General features: G+C 41.6%; 1 protein-coding gene across 2 annotated transcripts; it reads right to left on the minus strand.

The window, feature by feature from the left end:
• Window positions 1-1137: 1137 nt before the first annotated feature.
• On the minus strand, window positions 1138-21408 carry MED1 (mediator complex subunit 1). Of its 2 annotated transcripts, XM_067541208.1 has the most exons (18): window positions 21273-21408; window positions 19030-19136; window positions 17960-18038; window positions 17308-17362; window positions 17056-17188; window positions 16267-16295; window positions 15698-15769; window positions 14200-14274; window positions 13235-13308; window positions 12709-12798; window positions 11378-11489; window positions 10788-10912; window positions 10482-10600; window positions 8677-8878; window positions 8349-8444; window positions 8121-8226; window positions 6055-6195; window positions 1138-2497 (listed from the first exon to the last, which is right to left on the minus strand). In XM_067541208.1, the coding sequence occupies exons 1-18, from the start codon at window positions 21298-21300 to the stop codon at window positions 2422-2424; spliced, it is 1719 nt and encodes a 572-aa protein (XP_067397309.1). In that variant the 5' UTR covers window positions 21301-21408; the 3' UTR covers window positions 1138-2421. The 2 variants fall into 2 exon arrangements, with proteins under 2 accessions (XP_067397309.1, XP_067397308.1); XM_067541207.1 differs by having other exon boundaries at window positions 1138-6195.
• Between the last annotated feature and the right edge of the window lie 4283 nt (window positions 21409-25691).

Raw genomic sequence — 25691 nt, forward strand, 5'->3', positions numbered from 1 at the left:
GATGTAAAATATTGTAGAGAATAACAAAAATATTTTAAAAATAAAACATTTGTAAGAGATCAAACATTTACATGTAAAATGTTTGAGTAATATTGACAAGTGTACCTCATCTCTAATCAGTGCAATAGAAGCATCATGCAACTGTTGCCTGACTTTTAATGGCTGTCTTTCTCCCTTACTTAGTGTAAAACAAATAAGTATATAAAGGGAAAAGGGTTACAGTGCATTAAAAGAGGATTGAAAAGCTATTTACCTGCTATGACCACAGTTCAGGACTCAATTTCTCTTGCAGCACTCAAAGTCACATATGTTTAAAGAGGATGCAACTTTGTTCCCTGTATTTCTTTAGATGCTAGCAATAATGCCCACCTCTCGCAGGAGAAATTTAGAACACTGAACTTGAGTCTTAGGCAAGTAGTGAAGGAAATAAGTTCAGCTGTTTCATTTAAAATATATTTATAATTTAAATCTTAATTTGCAAAGCTGAACAATTTTAAAAAAAGCTTTTTACTGTATCTTTTATATTGTTAAAACACCAGTCCATTTTGTTAATCCAGCAAATTATTCCTTGAAAACCCAAACCTTGCTTTGCTTTTGTAACATAGCTGTTAGCTTCAGCTAAACCTTCACACAATCCAAAGTAGTTGAAAGGGTTATTTTAAATAAAGCAACTTAAATGAGAGGGACAGAGCTAAAACATAACCACCTGTTGCCATCTGAACAGGTATTATTTCCAAGATGCAGCCACTCTAGCAAGGTCTCAAGATAGTCATCTGGTGCTGTATTTCTTATATCCTCTTCACAGACACCCCAGTCATACCATTCCGATGCTGCATCAGATAATGTAATTTGCTCCACATTTAGACTTTATTTACTATTTCCTATCATCTCAGCATGCGAAGCTGGGAGTATTGGTGAGAGGGAAGCCATGGAATGCAGACCACTAGGAGCAAGGGATGAAGGTTGGAAAATATAAGGAGAGATCACCAGAGTTATCGTGTGTGTGAAAGAAATTCACAGCTCCTGTTTTCTATGTGACAATAGCAATTTCAGCATACAACCCCAAATAGAGCTGAAGACAGGAAAAATGGAAAAGCTTACAGCTATCTGCATAGAAGCCACCCCACCAAAAAGATACGAGCATTCCAGTTTTCCAGGAGCACTGGGTGAGCCAGAAAAAAGAAGCTGTTTGCCCAGAATGTTATCAAGACATTGACTGTATGCAAGACTGGAAATATCTACAGTTTAAAGGAAACCTAAACCTTGAGGCCTTTTCAAACTGCAAACCAAAAGTAAAGGGTATTCTCAAGCCCCTAGGTGAAATCCTGGCCCCACTGAAGTCAATGGCAAAACTCAGTGGGGCCAGGATTTCACCACTGCATTTCCCTGTAAGACCTAAAAGGAGATGGGTTCACAATACTCTTTATATATACTGTACTCCCTTATCTTAAGGGTCTTTGATGCCTCCTCCTCCATCAAAACACTCTTAAATGCTTTCATTTATCAAATAGATTCCTCGCTCCTATCCTCTCAGGGACTGAGACTAGCAGGTCTTGCCTGCATCTTCCTTTAAAGTCCTGATGACAGAAGGAAATCCGCCATTCAGGGAAATTATTGCTTCTATTGCAGCCAATCAAGTCTTAGAGAGCAAAGACATTTCAGCATATTTTTCAGCAATGTAAGTACTAACACTAGCACAGGAATGATTCACACCTACTGAGAGCCAACAACCTCTCGTGGGGGAAAAGAGGGCATGGCGAATGCTTGTGTGTATTATGAGCAGTGCAGTTGCGGAAAAACATTCTGCGCGCACACACAAATAAAAAATGCCGTAGGCACTTTTGCAACAGAAAGATTACAAATATAAGGCCTGAGTCCACAAACCATTTATGCTCATGAGTAACAATAGTTGCATTGACTTCAATGGGACTTTTCATGATGCATAAAATTAAGCATATTCTTAAGTGTTTGCAGGATTGGGCCATAAATGTATCTCTACAGAGGTTGTGTATTTTCATATATGCAGCACTGGGATTCTGGGGAATTTTGTTTCCTTTAATCCCAGCAACAGTGCTCGGATCAGGACAAAGCATGTTGTGATTTTACCAACATCACCAAAGCTACAGTGGCTGCACATTTTCCAAGTTTTCCTAATGCACAGCTAACCAAGCTCCCACACCCTCAGAGCCCCTTCGAGCTCTGCATCACGCAATTTAAATATAAAGACGGTATGAAAAACAAACAGCATGAGGCATTCAAGTAGGGACATAAATAAATAGCTAAAACGCAAGGTCAGTCAACCATCGACATAAATATCCTTCATCACTTTGACCTGGAATAAAAGGCTGATGTCCATCAAAACACAGTGCCTGATTTTGCAGAGCTGCTGATGTCAATGGAAGATGAAGGTCCTCAGCACCTCTAAGAATCAGACACTAAATGATGAAGAAACTCCACAAAAGAAACCTGCAAAGCATTTCTCTTTTCTCCAGACACCCTTCAAAAAAAGAGAAAACCACAAGCCCCAAATATTAAAATATGCCCTAAAGTTATTAGGTCAAAACTTACTAAAAAACTTATTATGAAAGGGAAAGGGAGGGGGAAAAATCTGATTCTCCCACAATAATCTGTTTCTGCACCAATTTAGGGTCTGTTCCTCCAAACATTTACCCACATGCTTAACTCTAAGCCCATTGACTTTATAGGACTATTAATACGTGTAAAATTCAACATGTGTGTAAATGTCTGCAGACTTGGGGCCACAGTCAGACGACTGGTTTGCCTTCCACAGTCAGAAAGATCAGCACTTGCAGGTATTCTGTCCAAGTTTTTTATATCCTCAGGAATACTGTTTTCTTTTTAAACCATGTCCCCCAAGGTAAGTGTGTATTCTGAAATGAACAATTCTTTGCTTGCTACCTCTAGAAACCACTGCGGTTCTAGAGAGCTTTTAAAAGTATTTTTAAAAAATATTAATTGCCAATCAGAGCAACATCCATGAGGTCATCGTCTTCCTCCCCAATCAAAAAATCAGGGCTTGGCCGGGACGGCCTGTCAGCTGATAGGATAGCACTGCTTGTCATGGACAGAGATTGGTCAGAAGAAATGGGTGATTTAGACCAGCTTTCTGGTTTAATGCTGTGAGACTTCTTCTTGTCTCTGTCCTTGTCACGATCCCTATCTCTGTCACGGTCTTTATCTTTCACTTTCTTCTTCTCTTTTTTGTGCTTCTTATGCTTTTCTGAGCTATATTCTGGTAGTGGCCTAATGCCATCATCAGAGCTGGGACTGTTCTGATAGGATTTCTCTGCTATGGATGAGCCAGACTCACTCTCACTGTCTATGTTTTGAGGAGTGTATGCTGGTGACTTACTGTGGCTGGGTGAGCAGCGTTCATGCTTTGGAGTAGACCCACTGATCAGTGGGGATCCATAGCTTTTGGAAGAAGCCATCTGAGGCCTTAAGCTATCCCCACCTCCTTCCCCAGGTTTTTGCAAGGTTACTTTAGCTTTTATGCTAGGGGAGCCACCATCATGTTTGCTGATGATAATCTTGGCCACTCCAGTGCTACCAATGTTTTTGGAATCTGAAGTCTTCTTTGAAGAGTCAACAGATCCTCCAGAAACAGAGACTTTAGATTTGTCTTTGTCACTTTTCTCCCGCTTCCCCTGAAACTCGCCCCCAGACATGTTGTGTTTGGAGGACATGGAATGGCTTGAGGAATTGGAACTTGGTGCCATCTGTCCATCCATTAGGTCTTCACCTCCAGGCCCACTAGTAACCACCCCATGTTTCAGTTTGTCTATGACTGCAATCAAGGATGGCTTCTTGTTTCTGCTTGGAGATTTGCCTTTGGAGCTTCCATGCTGGTTCTGAGATGAAGACATGGAAGAACCACTAGATGAAAAGGAAGATGAAGATGCTGTAGAAGAATTTGATGAGGGAGGTGGTTTCTGGGACATGGACCCAGAGGATCCCATTCCTGAAGAGGACTTTATATTTGAGCCTGATCCAGTCCCAGACATATGTGAACCTCCAGAACCTGAACTGATAGGCGATTTTGCTTTAGATGATGGGGGAGTACCTGGAACAGGTTTCATTGGAGAGGCAAGCTTGTCAGAACCCCCTGATGGTCTAGAATGTGAAGGAGAAATGTTTGGTTTACTCATGGAAGGGTTCATAAGTGACGAAGGCTTCCCTTGAGGTTTCATCTTGGTACCTCCAGAACTGCTGCTGAGGCCTTGTTTGGTGATGGGGGAGGATCCAGGCTTTCCCACAGACTGAGCTGAGCCTTTTGACTGACCTGAACCAGAGCCACCCTGGCTCAGGTAGAGGCTGCTGCTCATCTTTGAGCCAGAAGATCCTTCTGATTTGCTGCTTTTTACTTTGCCTGAGGCAGAAGAGGAGGAGGAGGAAGAGGAATGGCTGTGATGGCTTTTGCTGCTCGAGGAGGAGACAGAGCCACTGCTTGTATACTGGCCATGTGAAGGCTTGCCAACAGTCACGGTCCCTTTGGGGATCTGAATTGTGATTTTTGGAATAGGAGGAGTTGCTACACCAGGAGGAGTCTGAGATCTGCCTGAACTTCCAGGAGATTTTGACCCACCGGTGCTTGCTGGTGGGGTGAAAGGTCTATTAGATGAACTATGAGAGGGAGATTTCCCTTCTATGTCTGCTTTCTTCCGCTTTGGAAGCTTTTCTTTACTTTTACCATCACTGGACGGGGTCCGGCTGCGTTTTCCTGGCTTACCATCTATCCCAGGACCCGATAAACTACTTCCAGAGCCATTACCTTCTTTTACCCGTTTTTGAGATTTTTCCTTTCCTAAATCCCCTGTACTTAGTAAAGGGCTCTGGCTTCCACTGTGATGCTCCATAATGTCAGAGGGCCCCAGGGCTTTGCTCGCAGCTGCAATAATACTAAAGTCAACCATGTCCGCCTGATTGCTTCCTTTAAATTTATTTTCTCCCCCATCACCCCCCAACACTTGCACTCCCAAGCTACTTAGAGCCTTGAAATCATCAGCATCTCCACTCTGACTGCTCTCATCAAAGTACTCCTCCCCAAAGCCACTTTGACTCTGACTATTCAGTAAGTCAGGATTGAAATCTACTCCGTCTGGGAAAAAATGGTTTGAAGAGTCACTGTTTGGGCTCACAGTAGCATCTGCTATAAGGTCGGCTGGATCAGTGTACGGGTTCTCACTACTATTTGTCTGAAAGACATCTGGGTCAAATAGGGCACTTTGTGAATGTCCTGAACTAGAAGAGTCCCTTACAGGAGTACCAATGGGTGGACAGTCCTCATTAGTACTGGGGAGCTTGGCAGCCTCCTCTGCTATATCAGAAAGGATATCAGTAACATCAGCTCCAATGCTGTCTGAACTGGAAAGTCGAACCATCCTGTGAATACTGGGCTGAGGGTGAGGTATAGGTTGGGGATACGTAGTAGGTGGAGTGCTGCACTGACTGGGCGCTGGAGTAATATGAGGGGTATCCAGAGTATCAGCAGTCATGTTGACATCAAAAATAGGGTTCTGAGAATCAACATCCATTGAAAACAGCTCTCTCTGAAAATCATCCTCAGTTTGATGCTTGGGCTTGTCCGCTGGTGTGCGAGATTTTTTTTTCTTTTGCTTGTTTCCCCCAGGGCCCATTTCCATTCTGGGGGAGCCCGAAGAGGAGTTTTGCCTTTCAAGAGGGCTGCTCCCATATAAAGTGGAGAAGTCCTGAGGAGGATTGTCTTTAAGAAGGTTCATGAGCATCGGGTGGTTCTTGGTGTTGCTTGCTGGTGAGGATACTGGTGGTGGCGTGTGATGGGGAGGGGTTGGACTTGAGCCTATGGTAGACCCCACATTCCCTGTGATCTGCAACAAACTAGTGAGAATAGGGTTCTGAGATACTTTGCTGAAGTCCTCCCCATGGCCCACCGAATCATGCCTGTCTTTCATGCTCATGCTCATGTTAAACAAGGTAGTGATGGGCCCCCCAGGAAAAGTGTTTGTTGGTGTAGTGGTACCACTCATTGGGTTGCTGCCTGTAGTCATGCCGTACCCTGGGCTGCTGGCGGGGGGCAGGTTTTTCTTCACCATATCTTCTACTGTCTCTGCAATGAGGGACAGGGCTGGCGTATCTGCCTGAATGGTTTCTGCCTTTCTACGAATGGCTCTCATTGTCACAGGAATGGACATACATCTGCAAGACAGAAGGTGTGAAGGATTTAGTATGCAGTTTGCTCATTCACAGAAACTGTCACCTAAAGAATTCTAAGAACATTATAAGATTTGCAGTAGCTCTGTGAAGTAGGAATTATCCCCCTTTTGCAGAACAGTAAACTAATGCAGATGGCAAGAGACTTGCCTAAGGTCACATGGCAAGACAGTAACTGAGCCAGAATTTAGAATCTTAATGCCTTGTTCTCTACCGCATCTATTCATAGCTACCACTGTCATGCCCATCTAACCACTGAAGAACAGTGCTTATCTATATTTCCTTCATTAGTACTATCTGCTACATTTAAAATGATAAGCAATTAAGGTTTAATAATTAGTAACTGAGAAATACTTAAGAGGAAGAAGGATGATCTTGTAACTAAAACATGAGATTGGGAGTTAGAAGGGATGAGTTCTGTTCCCAGCTCTGTCACAGACTCCCTGTGTGACCCTGGGAAAGTAAATTTAATCTTTCTGTGCCTCAGTTTCCCTATCTATAAAATAGCAATAATAATGCTGACCTGTAAGGTAGGTAATTTATCAATATTTATAAAGAAATCTGTAGAGTCCACGTATGTGCAGAGTATTAACAACTTCTTGTAGTTTTCTAAATGCTTCCAATGTTGCCTGGGGCTGAGTAATTTTGATAAAGGGCCTGTGTAAATGTAAAGCGTAGGGTGTGGCAGGAGGGGGGCTATCAAATGTTGAAACCATGAGTGACTTACCCTCTAATTCAAAGAGAGGCAGAGACTTTGAAGGCAACTGCAAGCTCATCATGAACCATGAAAATGAATACAACTAAGACAGGCATCCAGAAAACAAATATTTAATAAGGTCAGCTGTTGCTGCTCCACAGTTCAGGTTGGAACTGAGATTCCAATACAAACCTGATTTTGCCTCCCTTTCTCCCAACCATCTTTTGCCTGAAATCCACAGGCAAAGGATGAATGGCTTCAAAATTGGTAGGTTATGTCTTAGGCTGACGTAGAAACTCTCAACAAAAATTGAAATGCATTGAACATAGGTTTGCCACCCAAAAACAGAGGTGTTCACCAGAATTCAAAAAGCCTTTTAATTATATTTTGTTTCTTTTGTAGCTAAGAAACAGAAAGGAGAATGAAAGCAGTGTAAGAGGGCAATTAGACAGGGACTCAGGCAACCTGGTTCATATTCCCGTCTCTGCCACTTGCCTGTTTGATGACCTTGGGTATGTCACTTTCAACCTGGTAGTCAATTATTTTGTGTCAAGATCCAAATTTCTTGGTGAAGGTATAGTCAATATCCAGACTCCAAAATAAATAAATAAAAAGATCGGGGTCCATTCAAAAGTGTCTGGTGGTCTGGATTTGGCCTGTGGTCTGCTTATTAACTACCCCTGCTTTAATCTCTGTGTCTCAGTTTCACCATCTGTATAATGGCAATAATGATATTTAAGTCATTTGTAAAGTGCTTTGAGATCTATGGATGAAAATTGGTACACAAGATCTAGGTATTATTTGTTTGTATTATTGTAGCGCTCTTACTATTATACTTAGATTTGAGGAGGCAAGAAATCTATATAGCATGCTTAGCACAGTGACTGTTAAGCAAGAGTTAATGATTTTATTAACTCAGTTTCATTAGACATCTTCTATTCAAAACTAGAAGACTACAAATATTCAGCTATTCAAGCACGTCCTTTGGCTGCACAAACTGTAGTGCTTTATAAATAACCATGGAGGACAGCCTGACTGAAATGGCAGGTGATCCACAATGGGATCTTTCTGAAGAATGAAAGAACTGGAGAACCACTCACTGTCCTCCAGACATTTGTGAAGTGCCCACCAATATCTGAGTGTCAATGTTCTGGCAATTTATAAAAGATGCTCTGAGTAGCATCTAATAACAATTTAGAGAAGACTGGCTTACCTCTGAACAACTTTGGCAATGAAGTCATCTGTACAGATGAGAGCATCGGAGAGCCCTTTATATAGTTTACAGTTCACATGTGTGGAGTCCTGTACATCCATGACCACTGAAAGACAGAGAGAAGGCATTTGGGAGAAATTAAACTTCCAGCTGTAGTGGCAAAAAGAAACCCTTCTTCACCTGAAATCCATTTATGAACACACATGCTTTTCATTGAACCCTACTTACCACACACCAGGGAGTCATTCACAGGATGCTGGAAGGATACACTGAAACAGGAATCAGAGAGGGGACAAACTTCAAATTGCAGGATCCCAGGAGAATCTGAAAGATATGGGAGCTGGTAAATGCAGTATCTACAAGCTCAAACATAACCATAAAAAAAAAAAAAGAGGGGGAAGGGCCGGGAGGGAAGGGGGGTAAAGGAAAGTAGCCTGGGTCTCTGATTTCTTATTCCCCAAACCCACCATCTGATTCTAACATGCTACAGAAAACAATACAGGATCATTTCTGGTCATAGAATTTTATTTGTGTCAGTCATTGCAGCAGCACCCACCTTCTTTTAAAACAGTTCGCTTGACACAACTGCCAATCAGCGTGTTGTAGGCCACTTGATGCCTGATCAAGTTGAGGATGAGAGGGACCCGGCCAGGGTGCTGGAAGGTGATTTTACTAATGAGAGTTCCTTGCAGGCTTCTCCCATCTGGAAGAGGAGCATCCTTGTTCAGGAAATAGCAGTGCTGCTGTCCTGGAAGAGCCTAGGAAACATAACCTCTGCCTTACTCCAATAGTACTGGCAGTAAAGACAGTTACCAAAGCAAATGAAGTTCCAAAATCAGTGTCTAAGCTAAGTTACCTTTGTGGTTAACCTAAGTTACCTTTGTGGTTGCAACTGACCTAAACATTGGAGAAAGAGTTTCTAAGAATCCAACCCTTTTATAAACCAATTTACAACCTGAACAAGCAAAACACCAGCCTAGAAATGCCACCGTCAGGAACGAGAATAGAACTTTGAATTTCTGTGCTATCCCATGAGAGGATCTCAAAGCACTTTTATACACAGTAAACCTCACTGTCCTCTTGTGAAGTGGTTAAGTATTGTATCCATTTTATAGCTGGGGAAACGGAGGCCCAGAAGATGAAATCCTGGCCTCATTGAATTCAATGTGAGTTTTGTCATTGACTTTAGTGGGTCCAGGATTTCACCCAGACTGTTTCAGTGACTTGCCCAAAGATCAGTGTAGTCCATGGAAGAGCCACATACAGAACCCAAGAATGCTAACTCTCAGGTCTCTGCCAGTCACACTCCACCTCTCCTGACGCTTGGGTTTTAAAATTATAAAGTCATTCCCACTCATTGTAAATGCAAATGCACAAATATCTATAAACCTGCAAAAAAGCTCATTCAAAATTACATTAAGAATCTAAAAAAGAGAGAATTTCTGAGAGCAAATGTTAATGTAAGCATTCAGTCACTTGCTGTGTACAGATATTGGCACATTCAATGGAAACTGCATCTTTCAACTCAGTAGCTAACCCAGAAAGTACCTTCCTTTCCCCTCCACTCTTATCAGCTACACATTTTCTAGCTCCTGGCAGTCACTCAGAGATGCAGTGGTTTAACAGTACAAATGATTTCAATATCTTCCCATAAATCTAGTCTCTGGCATACCATAATTTTGGCTACCCTCGTAGTTCTCATCTGCCCAACCAACCCAATCATAACAGCCAGTCTGTCCTTAAGAGGACCAGCTCATTAGCACAGGTGCACATGTTTAAAAGAGGTTATTTATCAAATGTTATTAGAACAAATTGCTGATCTTCTCTGGTCATCTTACCTTCTCCACTCCCAAACTATTTGTTTTGGTATGTGATTCTCAGTTAAATAGGAAGAATGAGCAAGACAACCCATGCAGACAAACTCATTACTTGCACATGCCTTGATTTATTTACTAACAGTCTGATGTAATAGTACATAGCGCTTTTGGGTTAACTTTTGCAATGGAGAGTAGATCAGTTGCAAAAAGAAATGGATGCAGTCCAGAGGATGACAAATCCACAGTTAAGAAAGGACAATTTACCTACTGTGATGGAGTCTTTTTCAGCATTCTGGCTTGGATAACTTAGGTCATGCCTACACACAAAAGCTGTACCTCTTTATCTATAACTGCATCCACTCTAAGGTTTGTACTGAAATAACATTATCAGTAAAAACATGTTCCTAACTGACATAGTTACACTAGTACAAGACAAGGCTGTAATTGTATTTAATAGTTATCAGTCCAGGGTTTCTAACTTTTTAAGTGTCCTCAATTTGCCTCTTCTGTGTGCTTAGTTCCCCAGCTCTAAGGACATACTTACTGCATAGAAGCGCATGTTGTGGTTTAAAGGTACAGAATCGGTCTCCTTGGATAACTCAAACTGCGTGATCAGCTCATACAGGGGGACAAACGTTGGTGGGGTATCGAACAATGGGATTCCTGAGGAAACACAGCAGAGCATAATGACCATATCATGGAGCTAAAAGGAGCTGTGCAATAATATGGACCTATTCAATCCTCAACAGTACAGATAAGACAGTATAAGAGCTTGAGTTACTCACTTGGTGTGCTTAAAAGGATCTGCTAGTAAAAACTAGTGAATACTTGTCCGATAGTTACAACCCACCTGTGCAGCTCTGCAGTTTCTGAATGAAAGCCCGGGATACTGGAATAGGTCGTGGGAACTTCAAAAAGAAGCAAGCTGGCAAGTCAACACTGTTGGCACTGGTGATTGATGAAAAGGATGGAGTCCTAAAACAGTGAAGTAACTTTTTATTACATGAATATTTATATTTATTTAAGTACATATATGCCCTTCTTGCCACAAAATAGTACCTGAGCACTATACAAATATTAATGAATTTAGTCTCACAACACACATGTAGGGTAGAAAAGTATTATGATGTATACACAGAAACAATTTTTAAAGTGTGTATATATTTTAAGTGCAACATACACATTTTATCTTCTGCCCAAACACAAGTAGCTTATCTGTTACTTCTGAACAATTATAACACTTGATTAACATCTGAAAAACATGCTTCACTCACATCTCAAGTGCAGGGTATTTCATAGATCAGGGCTACATCAAATCACATTACTAATGACATGACATTGTGTTACTGACATGGCTTGGAAAGATGATTCAAACAATTGACACACTGGTAGCATTTGAATGAGGCCACTGTGAGAGGCCCAGAAGTGCCCTTTCCTTACCCTTTGTTGTCAACAGGATGAGATCCCATAATTAATGGTGCAATTGGGAGTTTGTACATAGCCAAAGTTCCCTCGATTGTTACCGACGCATTCATGCCCAAAGACCGAGGGACTGAAAGAGGAGACAAAAAAAAGGAGAATGTATAAAAAACTGTTGGAAAAACCTTTAAAGTGCTTTGAAGGAGTTAAAATACTACTCGCATGTAGATATGTTATTTGACTATGTAGCGTCTTTTTCAAAGTTTGATATAGTCTAGTTTGAATGTGTAGCCTTTTATTACGCTATTTGAAGTTGTATTTCTCTTTTCTGGGGTGGGTCTATTACCTAACAGTCAACAATAGATTTCACATGGACTTACAAGCTTGCAGGACACTTCTATGTGCAAAATTAGTTATGATTTTGGAGCAGTTCAGTCTCAGTGTTTCATTTTTCCAAGCTGTGTCACTCTTACTAGATATGGAGCTCCAAAGCAAACCTCTATGTACAGATATGAAAGTTTATTGTTCTAGTCCTACAAAAAGCCACTTCCATAGTCACAGTTGAAACCACGGAAAAGCAATTTTTTAGTTTTTGTTAAATTAATTAATATAAAATAAACCTAGAGTTAGCCATCCAGGATGATATTCACCTCAGTACAGAGGACCAGCACATGAGTGGATTTCACCCCCACAGGGCAATTTTATCCAGAAAATGGGAGAAGTGACCCAGGGTTTGCATGTGCTGTCAAATCTGTGTCCTCAGTCACTCTGCCCTTGACTCTCACATATTGGAGAGTGATGGTTGCAGATAGCCAAATGGTCATGCCTCCCTGATTCTTGGCTGTCCATTCTGCCACTGGTGTAAGGTCCTCAATGGACCATGGACTTTATGTTAGTGGATGATCAAGAGCATTGGAGCTTCACAATGCACCTCTCACCTGAGAACACATCTGACGTGACCTCTCCTTTCTGGTATGCCAGGACAAGTGGGTTGGGTTGGTGCAAAAAGCAGAAGACACACCTCTGCCAGTTTTCTGCTGATGGAGAATTTCCATTGAATAGGGGAACTCCATCAGCCAGCTCCAGACATTAAGGCCATTTTTTGCTGCTCATGAAGGAGAATCCTGCCATCGATCTTCAGAATTCTACACTTTCCTCAAAAACCTAAACTCTACACTCAGCAAGTCAGTCACTCGTTCTATAAGGAAGCTGCCTTCCTTCTTCTACAACATTCTTGCCTCTGACTTCATAGAAAAGTTTAAACAAAATCTGGAACAAGTTTTAGAGAGACTGAAAATCTTATGTGCCTAAAGTACAATCAGTGGCCAGAAGCAGCCTTTTAGATGACGTACCGTTGTTCTCATGAAAAGCAATGGGGACTCCGGTGCCTTCTTCAAATAAATCATAGGGTGAAACGTAATACTTGAGATTCATCAAGTGACCTGTGGGAAACAGGTTCGTTAATGAGGGCCCGGATGGATGAGTTACTCCAATCCTTCATAAAAGTCACTAGCAACCATACCATATTCACTTTGCAAGACTGCACAGCACATGAAGCGCAAAGCTGTTAATACACCTTCAAACAGTCACTCTTTTTAACAAGAGGCCAAGATGCCTGACAGAGAAACTATGTATTGTAAATCCAATATAATGAGTGAATTTGTAAAAGAAAAACTTCCTTACTGGATCATGAGGTACTTAGAAATATGTAGATTACCACCACTCTTACATTGGCACTCTTACCCACTATTAATATCTGCTAATATAAAGCTCAGCTACCATCCATAAAGATTTTAGTCACGAATAAAAACAGACAACTAAGAAGTGTCTGTTCAATCAGCTTTTTTCCTCTTTTGGGTAAGCAAAAGACACAGATACCTCCACTTCTTGGGGTGAGATACCCAACACTGCCACGCAGAATCTTGTCAAGAGGACTTGCGTTGGTGGCCTGCCTACAACAGAGAGAATCATAGATTTATAATGTGCTGGAGCATAGTTCAAATCCCAAACTTCTAAGCACTGGTGGCTCCTATAAGATCTTACAATACACAGTCAGACAAAAGTAAACATCTTAAGCTTCACACTGTGGTTGGAAAATGTCTCAAACTATTGACAAAAGGAGTCATCAGTTTCCCCACTAGCTTAGAGGTTTTAATAACAGTAAACAACAGTAAAAGCTAACCTAGTGGTTCCCAACCTATTCTGTTGGCACACCCCCTGTGATAGATTGGCAGATGGCTGATCAACGCCCATCTCAATATCTTCTCCTGCTATAGATTGGAAAAGTTGCTGTATCTATTTTTTTCAGTCAGCCTCTCTTTCACTCTCTCTCTCTTTTTCATTCTCAGTCTGCTTTTATCTCCACTCTCTATTTCAACTGCTTGTTCTGCAGTTAAACAGAGACATTGGAAAAGACTAAAAATTATTAACAGTTTCTATAACGCTGTATATCAACCTCCTGTTGCATGGGGTTGCTTTAATCTCAGCATCAGTTTTTCGAAGGAAGTCAGAAAGTACGGTCCTCATCGTGCCACCAATTCATGCCCAAGTATATTTCCTGGATATACAGTAGCTAGGATGACTGGCAGCAATAGTGGGGACAGAGCTTAAAAACTGCACATACAGCAACACCATCTGGTATTGAAAAAATCAAAAAGGATTATATCAGGATAGTCAATAGGCAGACCATAGGCCAAATCCAGACTGCCAGATGTTTTGAACAGACCCCGATATCTTTTTATTTACTTATTTTTTCTGGAGTCTGAACCTTAACTATGCCTTGACCAAAAAATGTGGACCTTGATAAAAAAATAATTGAGTACCTCTGGGGTAAATGTTCTTACCAGTACATCACTGCCATCTTTGAGAGATCCAGCTCCAAAGATTGTAGAGCCAAGTACATTTTAGTTTTAAGTTTGCTGGAAAAAAACAGCATAGGAAAAAAAAGAATTAAAGAAATTGTACAGAACTTGAGTTACTCAGCACTTCAGATTAAATTCTTTACTAAAAGTATGACCCTAATCATGGTACTAAATCACTAAAGACCGTCATTCTTTTCCTATTATGATTTCAATGTAAACAGATAAGACATGTAAACAGTGAATGACAAAACGTCTCAAATCTTAGATTGTATATTATATTTTCTTTTCTCAACTTGAACAGAGAAAACCACATACACACGTATTTCTAATTTGGTATCTATGTACTTCATGATTACAATCAAAGATCAAATTAAGGGATTTATATATACACATCTATAGTTTTTAAATAAAATTCACAGACCCACAGAAGAGAAAATGAAAAGAATAGGAGAATTTTTATGCTTCACAGTATTTTACCATAAATTAATTCTATTCTCTGTCTCAAAGTCAACCCTGGCTGCCTAGATGGCAGCAAGTTTCTAAGATCAAGTGTGTGTGCGTGTGCCAAGTGTGTGTGCGTGTGCAACTGGCACAGTATTCACTGATGACCCAACACTGCAAGGTGCTATGTATAATCTGGAGATGATCAATAGTCTCTACTCTCATTGAAGTCAGTGGGAGTTGTGGGGTGCTTAGCACTTTTGAAATCTGGCTATGTATGTGGATTTAAGGGTCTAAATTTAGGCTCCTATTTATTAATTTTCTGCATTGTTGAGAGTTCCTAAAATAACACCACTGTGTTAGTCAGGAGTGAAATCAGCGGGAGAAACAGAATGAACATGAAACCGACCAGTTCATTGTTTAACCTGATATGAAGTGAATGTAAACACACAGCGTAATAAAGAAGTGATGTTTTAAAAATTCTTTTAGTATAAACTTAGGTCCTGATCCTTCAAACACATGTGCACTTGAATAACCCAATATAAGTCCTTTGGGGCAGGGCTGTCTTTTTGTTCTGTGCTTTGACAATGCCTAGCACAATGGGATCCTGGTCCAAGACTGGGACTCTGAGGTGCAATAGTAATTCATATAAATAAATAAATATATGGAAAATCAGGTCATTAGTAAGGAGATTTGTTAATATAGTTTATCTTGATAGTGTCCTTTAAAGACAGTGCTTTTTTAAGTATAAAGACTACCAAGATAAAAAAAAACAATTCAAGTCTCTTAGTATAAGAAAATTGACAAATGGATTCCCAAGCTAATGACATAATATGTTATAGATTTGTATCTTGGACTCCAATATTATAAACTTACAGAGTCTTAAATTTAAGCACACAAATAGGCCCACTAAAGCCAATAGAACTACTCACCTGTGTAAAATTAACATGGGTTAAGTGCCTGCAGAACTGGGACCTAGACTGGTTATATAACTATAAGGTGGGGGGAGGGGAGGAAAATACATGCTATCTGCCCTTACTTGTCTCCAGGAAGTTTATAAAGGTTCACAAGTCCCTTTAGATGCTTAGAGAATTCATCAAAGTTTTTCTCTCTAGGAGGGAGAAAAAAATTGTTATTTTAAAGTAATTTGGATAAATCACTCATAGGAGATCAGGTTTTTGGGTTTTTTTAATAAGAATTAACAACTTTATAATACAATTCTTAAATTATTCAGGAATTTACTTTAGCAACATAAAAACTGCAAAAACATGTTTCTTTAATGACTGCCTTTAATATTCACAGTTGATTTACTTTTGTTTTTTGGGGAAGCTTTTGTGGGGGTGTTAAATGTCTCTGCAAAACACCCTGATCAAGAGTTAATTGTGCAGCCTCTTACAGTGGCTTCAAAGGTAACATGCATGATATCAGAGTCAGGAATTTCTGAGCCAAATGAAACCAAAAAAGCCCCTTGTGAAAACAGAGACTTTGTGAAGAAGGAAGAGTTACCAACTGCTGTACAATTCTAGCCATAAAATAGTATTGCTCAATTGCTCATCAGTATCAGGGAAAATAATCTTTTTCGTGATGCACTGAACAGTTTTTGCTCACCTCAACTGTTGCACCAGTTCTGGACAGCTCTGAAAGGGAAAGAACATAAGCTACATTCATTTCAAATTAATCTGTGACTTTTGAACATTTCCATGACTATAAAATACGAGGACAGAATGAGGCTTCTGACCATTATCTTCTGGTGAGAAGCAGTTTCACACTCACTGCTCTACACCAGTAAGGTTCCAATGCCCTATTTGTCAAATGACTTGCAGCACAAATTCAATTAATATTATCTCCTGTTAAACGACTGTACCAGTTTTCAAACTTGGGGGCCTTAAATCCTTATGTAAATATCTAATAAAAGTGGCCTAACATTCAGAGGTGCAATTAAATCAATGGGAAATGCAAATGCCACCATCTCTGAAAAATCAGTCCACTTTTATAAGATGCCTAACTTTAGGCCTCCAAGTTGGAATGATTTGGCCCAAGTTTCCATCTTCCATTTACAGAACTGTAAGTTTTATCAATGATAAATAAACCTACCAAAGGAAACATAAAAAGCTGCAGATAACTATAATTATGCCTTGTCGATTGATTATACTCTGATTCAAAAAAAAATATGTACCCATTATCTAAGTGGTTCTTGTTCACATGCACAGAACTAATCACCAAATTTAAGTGTGAGAAGGACTCTTCCAATGGAGGGAGGAGTGAGTAAAGATTTCCTATGAGAACTAGATGGACATATTTTACACAACTGATTTCCTCTGTTTGGGCAGAGGGGAGGCAAACCGACACTCCTTGCCTTTGGCATTTACCCATCTCCCCTTTCTAGGTTATACATACCACAGGATTTTCTCCATGGTGCGCCACCTTGACATCACACAGCAGCCCTGTAGGATCTAACTGGACTTCCACATAGAACATGTCTGAAGTGATGTAACATTCAGTGCCATTTGCACTAAGGTGAGATCCAAGGCTTACATACAAAACAAAACAAAAATTGCTATGAGATGCACACAAAAAACAATCAAACCAGCAGGGAGATTATGATGATTCTGTACAGATACACAGATACTACCACAAAATAAGGCTTACCCATTTTGTCTAGCTATAGATTCCAAGCGATCTGTCATGGCCGGCAGAGATGATACTAAACAGGAAAGCACAAGGCAAATTTAGATTGAATAATTCTTAATTTCCCCAGAGATGTGTATTCCTTTGGCCTAAGTGCAGTCTCAACGACCCTTCTTCACACACGCAAGCCAACATTATGTACTTGTCCAGTTACACATCTGGATGTGCGCACACCTGAATTATCAAATTGCAAAATATAACAGGAGCAATTTTGTAAAAGAAAAATAAATATTGCCCACTATCACAGTCACAACTGCAAAGAAATTAACTGATATTCTTCCATATTTCCATGCAAAATCACTTTTGGGTTGAGGCCAGGCATATGGGTTTAGAATAAAATACCACTGAAAACAAACTACATCATTCTACTAAGAACAGCCATACTGGGTCAGACCAAAGGTCCATCTAGCCCAGTATCCTGTCTTCCGACAGTGGCCAATGCCAGATGGCATAAGTGGTAAATGTGTGTGTGTATGTATGTAAATGTACAAAATGAAACATTTGCTATTGCTCTTTGTTTTTACGATTTTTAATATTTCAATCATGTTTCATTCTGAACACTGTGGAAAGCGCAAGTACATTTTTGTTGTTACATTTCCAAGTGTTTACCAACCTTTTAATGCTTTCTGCAAAGTCTCTAAACAGCTCACCAGATGTTGATGGCCCCCAGAGTTCATCACAACTCGTTTTTCCTGAGTGAAAAGGGAGAAAACCACCACCATTTGTATGCAATGTTCATCATAACTGAGTCATCGTAACTGTTATTCAGGGCCAAATGTTGTTTATTCAGATAAAGTTAATTAAATCCCATCTAGAATTACTCTTCCATTTAGCTCCCTAAAACGAGAACAGGAGCAAGTTAACTTAAAGACATCCGCTACATCCCCTTTCTTTTTTTCTTAAACAGTTAACTGAATTGGAAGAATTGACTCTAATAGCTTTTTATATATGAATAATCCTAAATAAACTGAAAATAATGAAAGAAGAAATGTGGGGTAATAACCATGCATGCAAATTTCACACACTACAGAACTGTATTTGCAGAAAATTTTGGATTATCTTTCCCCTCCCCATTGCCACCATTTCAACAAACACACCAGCTGGGCAGTGGGGCTGAAACTGAACATTGCTGAGAAGACAGCAACATGCCTAATATTAGGAACAGTTCTACAATAACTTGCTGCAGCTCTTCACAAATTAAGTGTACTTCTATCAGAAAAGGAGACTGAATGAGACCATGCTGTGCAGCTCACTAACAGCTAGTTGACAAAGTGGATTGGTACCTTAGTTCTGAGTAGGGACTGCAGTCCAGTGGTTAAGGGCAAGGGGATCATGGATTCTATTCCTGATTCTGCCAATGTTCCATTAAGTGCCCTTGGGTAAGCTACTTCATCTCTTTGTGCCTGTGTTTCCCTTTGTATGTCTTGTCTGTCTAAATTATAAAGTCTCTCAGGCAAGAACTGTTTCTCCCGGTTTGGTTTAGCACCTTGATCTTGGCTGTGCCTTCTAGGTGCAACTGGTAAAATCCTGTCTCCAATGAGGGGCTGTCAGGCTTAATATTTTGTAAAACATCTTGATATAGCTGGCTGAGGGGTACTAAAGAAGCATCACTACTAATACAGACTACATAATTACATCATTCTCCCAGTAAAAAAATCTCACCCACACTCCACCAATTCTCACCATAACTTGACGGACAAGCTTCACGGTTTCAGTCCAAGGTCTGTTTTGGTTAAACTTTGCATGAAGTCTGTCCAAGAGAGAACTCATCTTATTCAGCTTCTCCGTTTCTACAGGATAAATTATATGGGACAGTTAGTTAGGGGGCCTGCTGCTGTTTAATCTCAGTCGTGACAACAATAAAACTTTTACAAATAAGAACTCCTGCAAGTTCCAAATAAAAGATTGGCCCTTTGACCTTGACATCAACATAAAACAATTCAGAGAAATTTTACTTATTGCCACTTCTCTCTCTCGCTCTGACACTGACACACACACACACACACACACACACACACACTCTTAAGTGATGCAAAGACTGTACCAAAGGTCATCAAAACCCAGGAGATAATAAGACTTCAAAGACCTCTTGGGGACATCAGTAGGACTACATATGCGAGTAAGATCTGAGAGTGGAATTTAGTCCATCTTGTTTAGTCTTGGTATTTCATTATAATCAACTGGGTACCCTTTGCAAGCACAAGAGAATGGTTTAAAGATCTGCTGAAACCTCAAGGAAAACAGAAAGATATGAAGTATAGCAGATCTTTAAAGAGGGAAGGTTCAACTTTTAATTTCCTGACTCTTATTGGACTGTATACACTTATAGTTCTTCTCCAACTCTTTTGCTCCGCTAACCTCATTGTATAGCAGCGATCCTCCTCACAGACCACCTCCTCTCCCAACCACCTAATCACTCACTACATATTCCTCAACCATTTGTATTCTGTGGATCACCAGGACCCTGTGTGGGTAGTCTCAGGTATCAGGTTCCCTGCTTATCTCACTCTCCTACTGTCACTGCTACCAACGAGCAGCTACCATGCTTTGCTGGGGAAGCCAGAAGGGACTCTGCAAGCAGGGAGCTGAAGGTTATACCCCTTACTATTGAAATCCCTGCAGGACAGAGCCCCCTCCTGCCCCCAGCCCTTCAGTGCAGCCCCAGGGAACCAAGTCCCATCAGTTTCCCCTGCTGAAAGAGCCTGAGTAGAAGAAGTAGATAGCTCAATGTCCTGAGGCCACATTAAAGTGCCACAGTCAGGAAGGGGCCACTACTCATAGGGTGCAGCACTCCACTTCTCTCCTGATCCAAGCCCTTCAACAGGGCTCCATTTGCTTCCCCTGCACAGGGAGGAGTGAGCCAGGCAGGGAGCCAGGTCCCAGGAGGTGAGATCACCCAACCACTGCACAGAGTGAAAAGCTTCTTTGGCTGCCACATTGTACACACTCACCCTGCTTCTCATAGGTAGCAGGCATCCCTCCCCCACCATTGGGGTATCAGGTCAGACACCCCACATGAGGGAGTGTGCACATGGGACATGAATCTGCAAAGGGGGGGCTCAGCAAAAAATTGTTTGGGAACTTCTGGCCTAGACTATCATTCACTGACAGTGTGATAGCAACTGAAGGGGCACATTTGATTAAGATGAAGATGGCTGCAATCAGACTTACTTTGTGCTAGACTCATCCCAAAGAGACTACAAACTCCGCTATATAATGCTGTATCTTGATCAAAGGGCAAGCTATTTTGATCCACATAAAGCCTGTAACCTCCTAGGGGCCAAAGAGGATCATGCTGGATCAACAAAACTTGGGTACCCCCGTACATTCTGCAAACCAGGAGACCATGCAGTCCAAGATGAAACATCCCACACTAGACAGCTATGTTGTCATCAGGCTGCTCACATGAAAGTGCAGCAGCAGCCCGTGCTCGGAACCCTCAGGCTCCAGCAACCAGTCACACCTCCCGGGACAACACGCAGCCATGAGGTCTAGTGGGCATTGCTCTGTTATGGATGTGGGTGGCCATGGGACCCCCAGTCTGGTCCCCCTCAACGTAGCAGCATGGTGACAACGAGTCCAACGCAGCGAGTGTGTAGGGAGGAAATAACTCCCCCGTAGCTCAGCGAAGAGCGGGAGCAGGGGTCGCCCTAAAGCCGGCTCCCCTGGGGTCCCCGTGGAGCTGAGTGCGGGGGGAGTCGCTGGGGCAGAGCTGAACGCAGAGAAGAGGGGGAGGCAGCCAGAACTCCCCCTTCCCTAGGAGCCAGGGCTTCCCCTACAGCGTCTGGAGCTCCCCCTTCAACGCCTCCTCCCCGGCGAGCGCTGGGGCTCCCCCTCGCACCCCGCCCCTCCACGGGCCGAGCCCCGGGGTCTCTCCTCTAACCCCTCTCCCAAGCGGGCAGGAGGGTCCCCGAGCCCAGACTCACCCTCGGCGCCACCCTGTGCCGCCTTCATCCCGCGGCTCGGGGCGGGCCTGTAAGGGGGGAGGGAGAAGGGGAGGGCCCCGGTGCAGGCCGCAGGCGCCGGCCTGGCGTAGAGCAGCTACCCGCGGCCAGGGCCCTCCCTCTCGGCCCTCAGTCCGCGGCGGCCGCCGCCAGCCCAACGGCCATGGCTGCGCTCCAAAGCGCGCGACACTTCCGCCTTCTCGCGGCCGCCGCGAAGTCTCGCGAGAGACCAACGGCCGGGCCTAGTGGTGGGTCGCAGTCTCGCGAGACTTGGAACTACCGTCCCCCCCCCCCAGTGGGCTAAGCCCCAGCCCGACGAGTTCACACAGACACGCAAGAGGCACGTGTGACCCTGGGAAGGGTGGACTTTGCTCACTGGTTATGCAGCTGCTTCAGCACTGGGAAAAAGGGGTGAGGATTTTATGTCTGCAGACGAAAAAAAAAATTTGCAGCTAAAGCTAAAACGTTTAAAAAATATGTAATTGCAGGACATTTTTTAAAAATGCATTTCCATCCCACTCCCCTGCCTTTGTAAAAGAGCTAATCCTGTTACTGATGGGGGAAGGCTAGCACACTTACTCCAAAACCTACCAGCCCGACAGCTAAGAGACTTGACCCGAGTAATACAAAAGCAGTGCAAAATGTTTTAGACAAGGTGGGATTCTTTTCTTGAATGGAAATAATGTTGCTATAAGTCCAGCTTCACAATTCAACATTTCAACTATCAATCACTTTACCATTATGAAAACAAGATACCCTAAGTCACTATGAGGTCTAAAACTGGGGACAGGTAGGATACAAGATTTGTTTTATTCATTTATAAAGTCAGTTTAATATAACAGGTGCTGTGCAGGGGTTACAAAGGAAGCTGCAAAAGAAACCCAGCAATCGCACTGATTGACGTTAGACCCTATAAAACATATAGTAACCCAACCTGAAACCACTATTGGGCTATAAAATGGGGCAAGAAAAGACTTGAGGAATTAGTGTTCTCTTGGGTATGGCAATTAAGCTAATATGTACCTAATTCACAGTATTGTAGCCATGTAGATCCCAGAACGAGACTCAAGGTGGATGAGATAATATATTTTATTAGACCAACTAGATGAATACCCCCAGACACACTTTTCAAGATCCATCGGGCCTATACATGCCTATCACAGCATGCAACACATTTCATCCTGTGTACTAAATGCCCCAGTAACAATTATGTGGATGCAATGAGACAAGTCATTATGCTTTCTAATGGGCTCACTCAGAAAAATGATGAGATGAGCACCATATCACCTGTAGATAAATACTTTTCACAAAATGATCACTCCATATCTGTCCTCTTAGTCCTCATTCTCAAAGGAAACCTGCACAACACCTTCAAAATATGAGCCTGGGAGATTAAATTCATAACTTCGTTAGAAACTAAAAATCACATGCTCAATAGAGGCACTGGATTTATGGCTCATCGCAACAATCTGTAACCCACTACTCTCCTTTGCTCTAAAACTGCAGTTAACTTCTCACTTGGCCTTGAATGGTCTCTTGCAATATGTATTAACTCCTTATGTTTACCTCTCTGTTCTACCTTGTGTTTTGCTGTGACACTCTTGTATCTTTCCCAGACCTGAAGAAATCAGAACATTTTGGTAAAAGTTAATAGAGTTTTTTAAATAACTTGTCTCTTTACTGGACCTCGTTGCTGATTGGGAGCCAGAGACTGAAACGCAATTAAGGGGTCTGTGTAACTTCTTGTTTCAGCTTCTTGATAATGGGAGATCAGGAGCACTGTTGGTGACTATAACTTCAGTATTAACCACCAGTTTGGGAGAATCTGCTCACCTTTTTGCAGACTGTCCTGACCTTGGCAATTTCAGTGGGCTACCCTAGGCTCATATAGGTCACATAAGTATCATTCTGTTGGGAGCTGGATACAATTCTTCAGATGTTTATTTTTTAGTAGGTAGTCACAGTCCCTGTCCGACTGAAAAGCACAGTTCTAGTTCCTTGTTATAGATTAAACAGAAAGATGCCACTTTGTAGAATCCAAGGAGTATGCCTGCTTCACCCCTATGATATGGCAAACTGATCTCATCTTAGAAGAGCTTGTCTAAACAATTGATTTTTTCCAGCTCTACATAGACAGAAGCAGGACCCCTTCATACTGGAGAAATCCACCCTACTTCATACCTTCCCTCTTTATGGCAGTGACTTCCTGTTAATAAGCCACAGCTGAAGACCTTCTCCTCCATGAGTGGCAGCTCAAGCAATCTTTTTGAATGGGGTAGGATCTCCTCTCTTTCCTTAAGGAAGACATTTATCCCCCTTCAATGGTCAATTGTGCAATGTACATATGTCCTATCATATACCCATGTGAGGTAGTGAATACAAATAAATTAGTATTTTAAAAATATAGTGGAAAACTGACCCCAATAAAAGGTAGTAGATTTGCTAATGCAATATAAAGAGGAAAAAATGTTACATAGGTCTATGATAGTTGTCACTATTTTTTACAAAATAATCACTCTGAAATTCATGATAGGTGTGGAGGTAGAACGCAGATCCTCCTGGTCCAGAAAGCACTGCATTCTACCACGTGAACTCAAGGAGACTCCCCTTCAGCTGTTAACAGTATAGGGCCTCTGATGCACCATTCTGATTCTCTCTAGTAGAGAACTGTGATAAACACTTACATGTGCCAGCTCGTTACAATCTCTTAATAAACCACAGAGCTCCCTGATAAACAAACATGTTAAAGCGGATCAGATTGAAGAATAAAATCAGGGTGCAAGTAGGTTATCTGTCTACCAAATTTTTACTGAGGCTCTGATCCTGCAATGTGCCCCCTGTGTTAGGAGCCCCAAAAAGGAAGTTAGAAGGTGACTTGTTTGTGGTTTTGAAGTACCTATATGTGAAAATTTCTGATAGGAAAGGGTTTTTTAATCCACCAGACAAAAGCATAGCAAGATCCAATGGCTAGACATTTAAGATAGACAAATTCAAGCTGGAAATAAAGTGCAGATTTGGTAACAACAGTGTGTAGGGCAGGCCAGGGGGGAGGGAATTAACCATTGGAACAGTTTACTAAAGATTGGATGTCTTTCTAAAAGATATAGTTTACTTCAATCAGAAGTTAATAGGCTTGATATAGGAATTACTGGGTATAATTCTGTGGCCTGTGTTAAGTAGGAAGACAGACAAGATAATCAACAATAAATTAGTCCTTTCTGGTTTTAACAATTATGAAGTTAGTGGAGCTCTGTGTGGGCATAAGGGGCTTTTCATACTGAGCTCATTGCAGAATTGGGGCTTTTAATAGATGCGGGGGGAAGCATCCATAAACCACAAAATATGTCTTTGCATCCTTTAACCTGAAAACAAAGCATAGATTTGTTTTTAAAGTCTGTAAAATATGAGCAAAAAAGAAATGAATGATACTGGATAAACTGCTGGGTTCTGAGGGTCAGCCTAAAGGCAATTTTATGGCCTAGAGAATAGAGCCAAGGAGGTCTATAATGGAACACAGTCATAGCCAAAATTATAGCCAGAGGGCTCAATGTTCAAAATACTGACATAGCTACATGGAAGCCCTACATACATAAATGCAAATTGAATAAACGCTAATCAAAACCTGGAATTTCCGAGCTTTTGAAAAATTGCCTTCAAGTGAAATGATCCTGATACAAAAATACATCTGCCTTTTACAGTAACAATCCCAAACCTTTCAGTTTTCAATAGATTTAATGCTGTATTTTGGGGCCACTGCTATATCATATAGTAGCACTGACCCCCCAATCCATAAGGTGTGGCGCTCAAGTCTCAAAATGGTCATTTTCACTATTGTTTCTCTTTAGAATAAAATAGCGATGGAAACTGCAAGGGGGTATTTTTTGTTGGAGGGAGTTTTTACTTGATTTTTCTATTTGATTTAAAGTTTTAAAACTGGCCTTTAAGGCCCTTATAATACTGACCACTATCAGCCAAATCCAGAGGCTTTCACCCAGCTTTTACTCAGTCCTTGCTCAGGTAGATCATCCTCTGAAATGAGTCAAGGTGGGTGAAGTAATATCTTTTATTGGACCAACTTGTGTTGGTGAGAGCGAGAAGCTTTCGAGCCCTACAGAGCTCTTCTTGGCTTGAAAGCTTGTCTCTCTCACCAACACAAGTTGGTTCAATAAAAGAGACGCGTAGGGCCTGTTTTTCAATGGGTGCCAAGGACCTGCAGCCCATGCTGTAAGAACTGCAGGAATTTACTGCCTACGTAAAAATTGTTATCTAGGGAGTGAGAAGCATAGAACTGGGAGTCAGGACTCCTGCAATCTGTTTCCAGCGTGGAGGAAAGTGGGATCTGGGGTTTAGAGCCACTGGGAGTCAGGACTCCTCAGTTCTGTTTTTGTCTCTGGAATGGGA

The sequence above is a fragment of the Emydura macquarii genome, unplaced genomic scaffold, assembly GCF_026122565.2.
Source record: "Emydura macquarii macquarii isolate MOO-44397 ecotype Brisbane River unplaced genomic scaffold, CSIRO-AGI_Emac_v2 contig_629, whole genome shotgun sequence".
Classification (NCBI taxonomy): domain Eukaryota; kingdom Metazoa; phylum Chordata; order Testudines; family Chelidae; genus Emydura; species Emydura macquarii.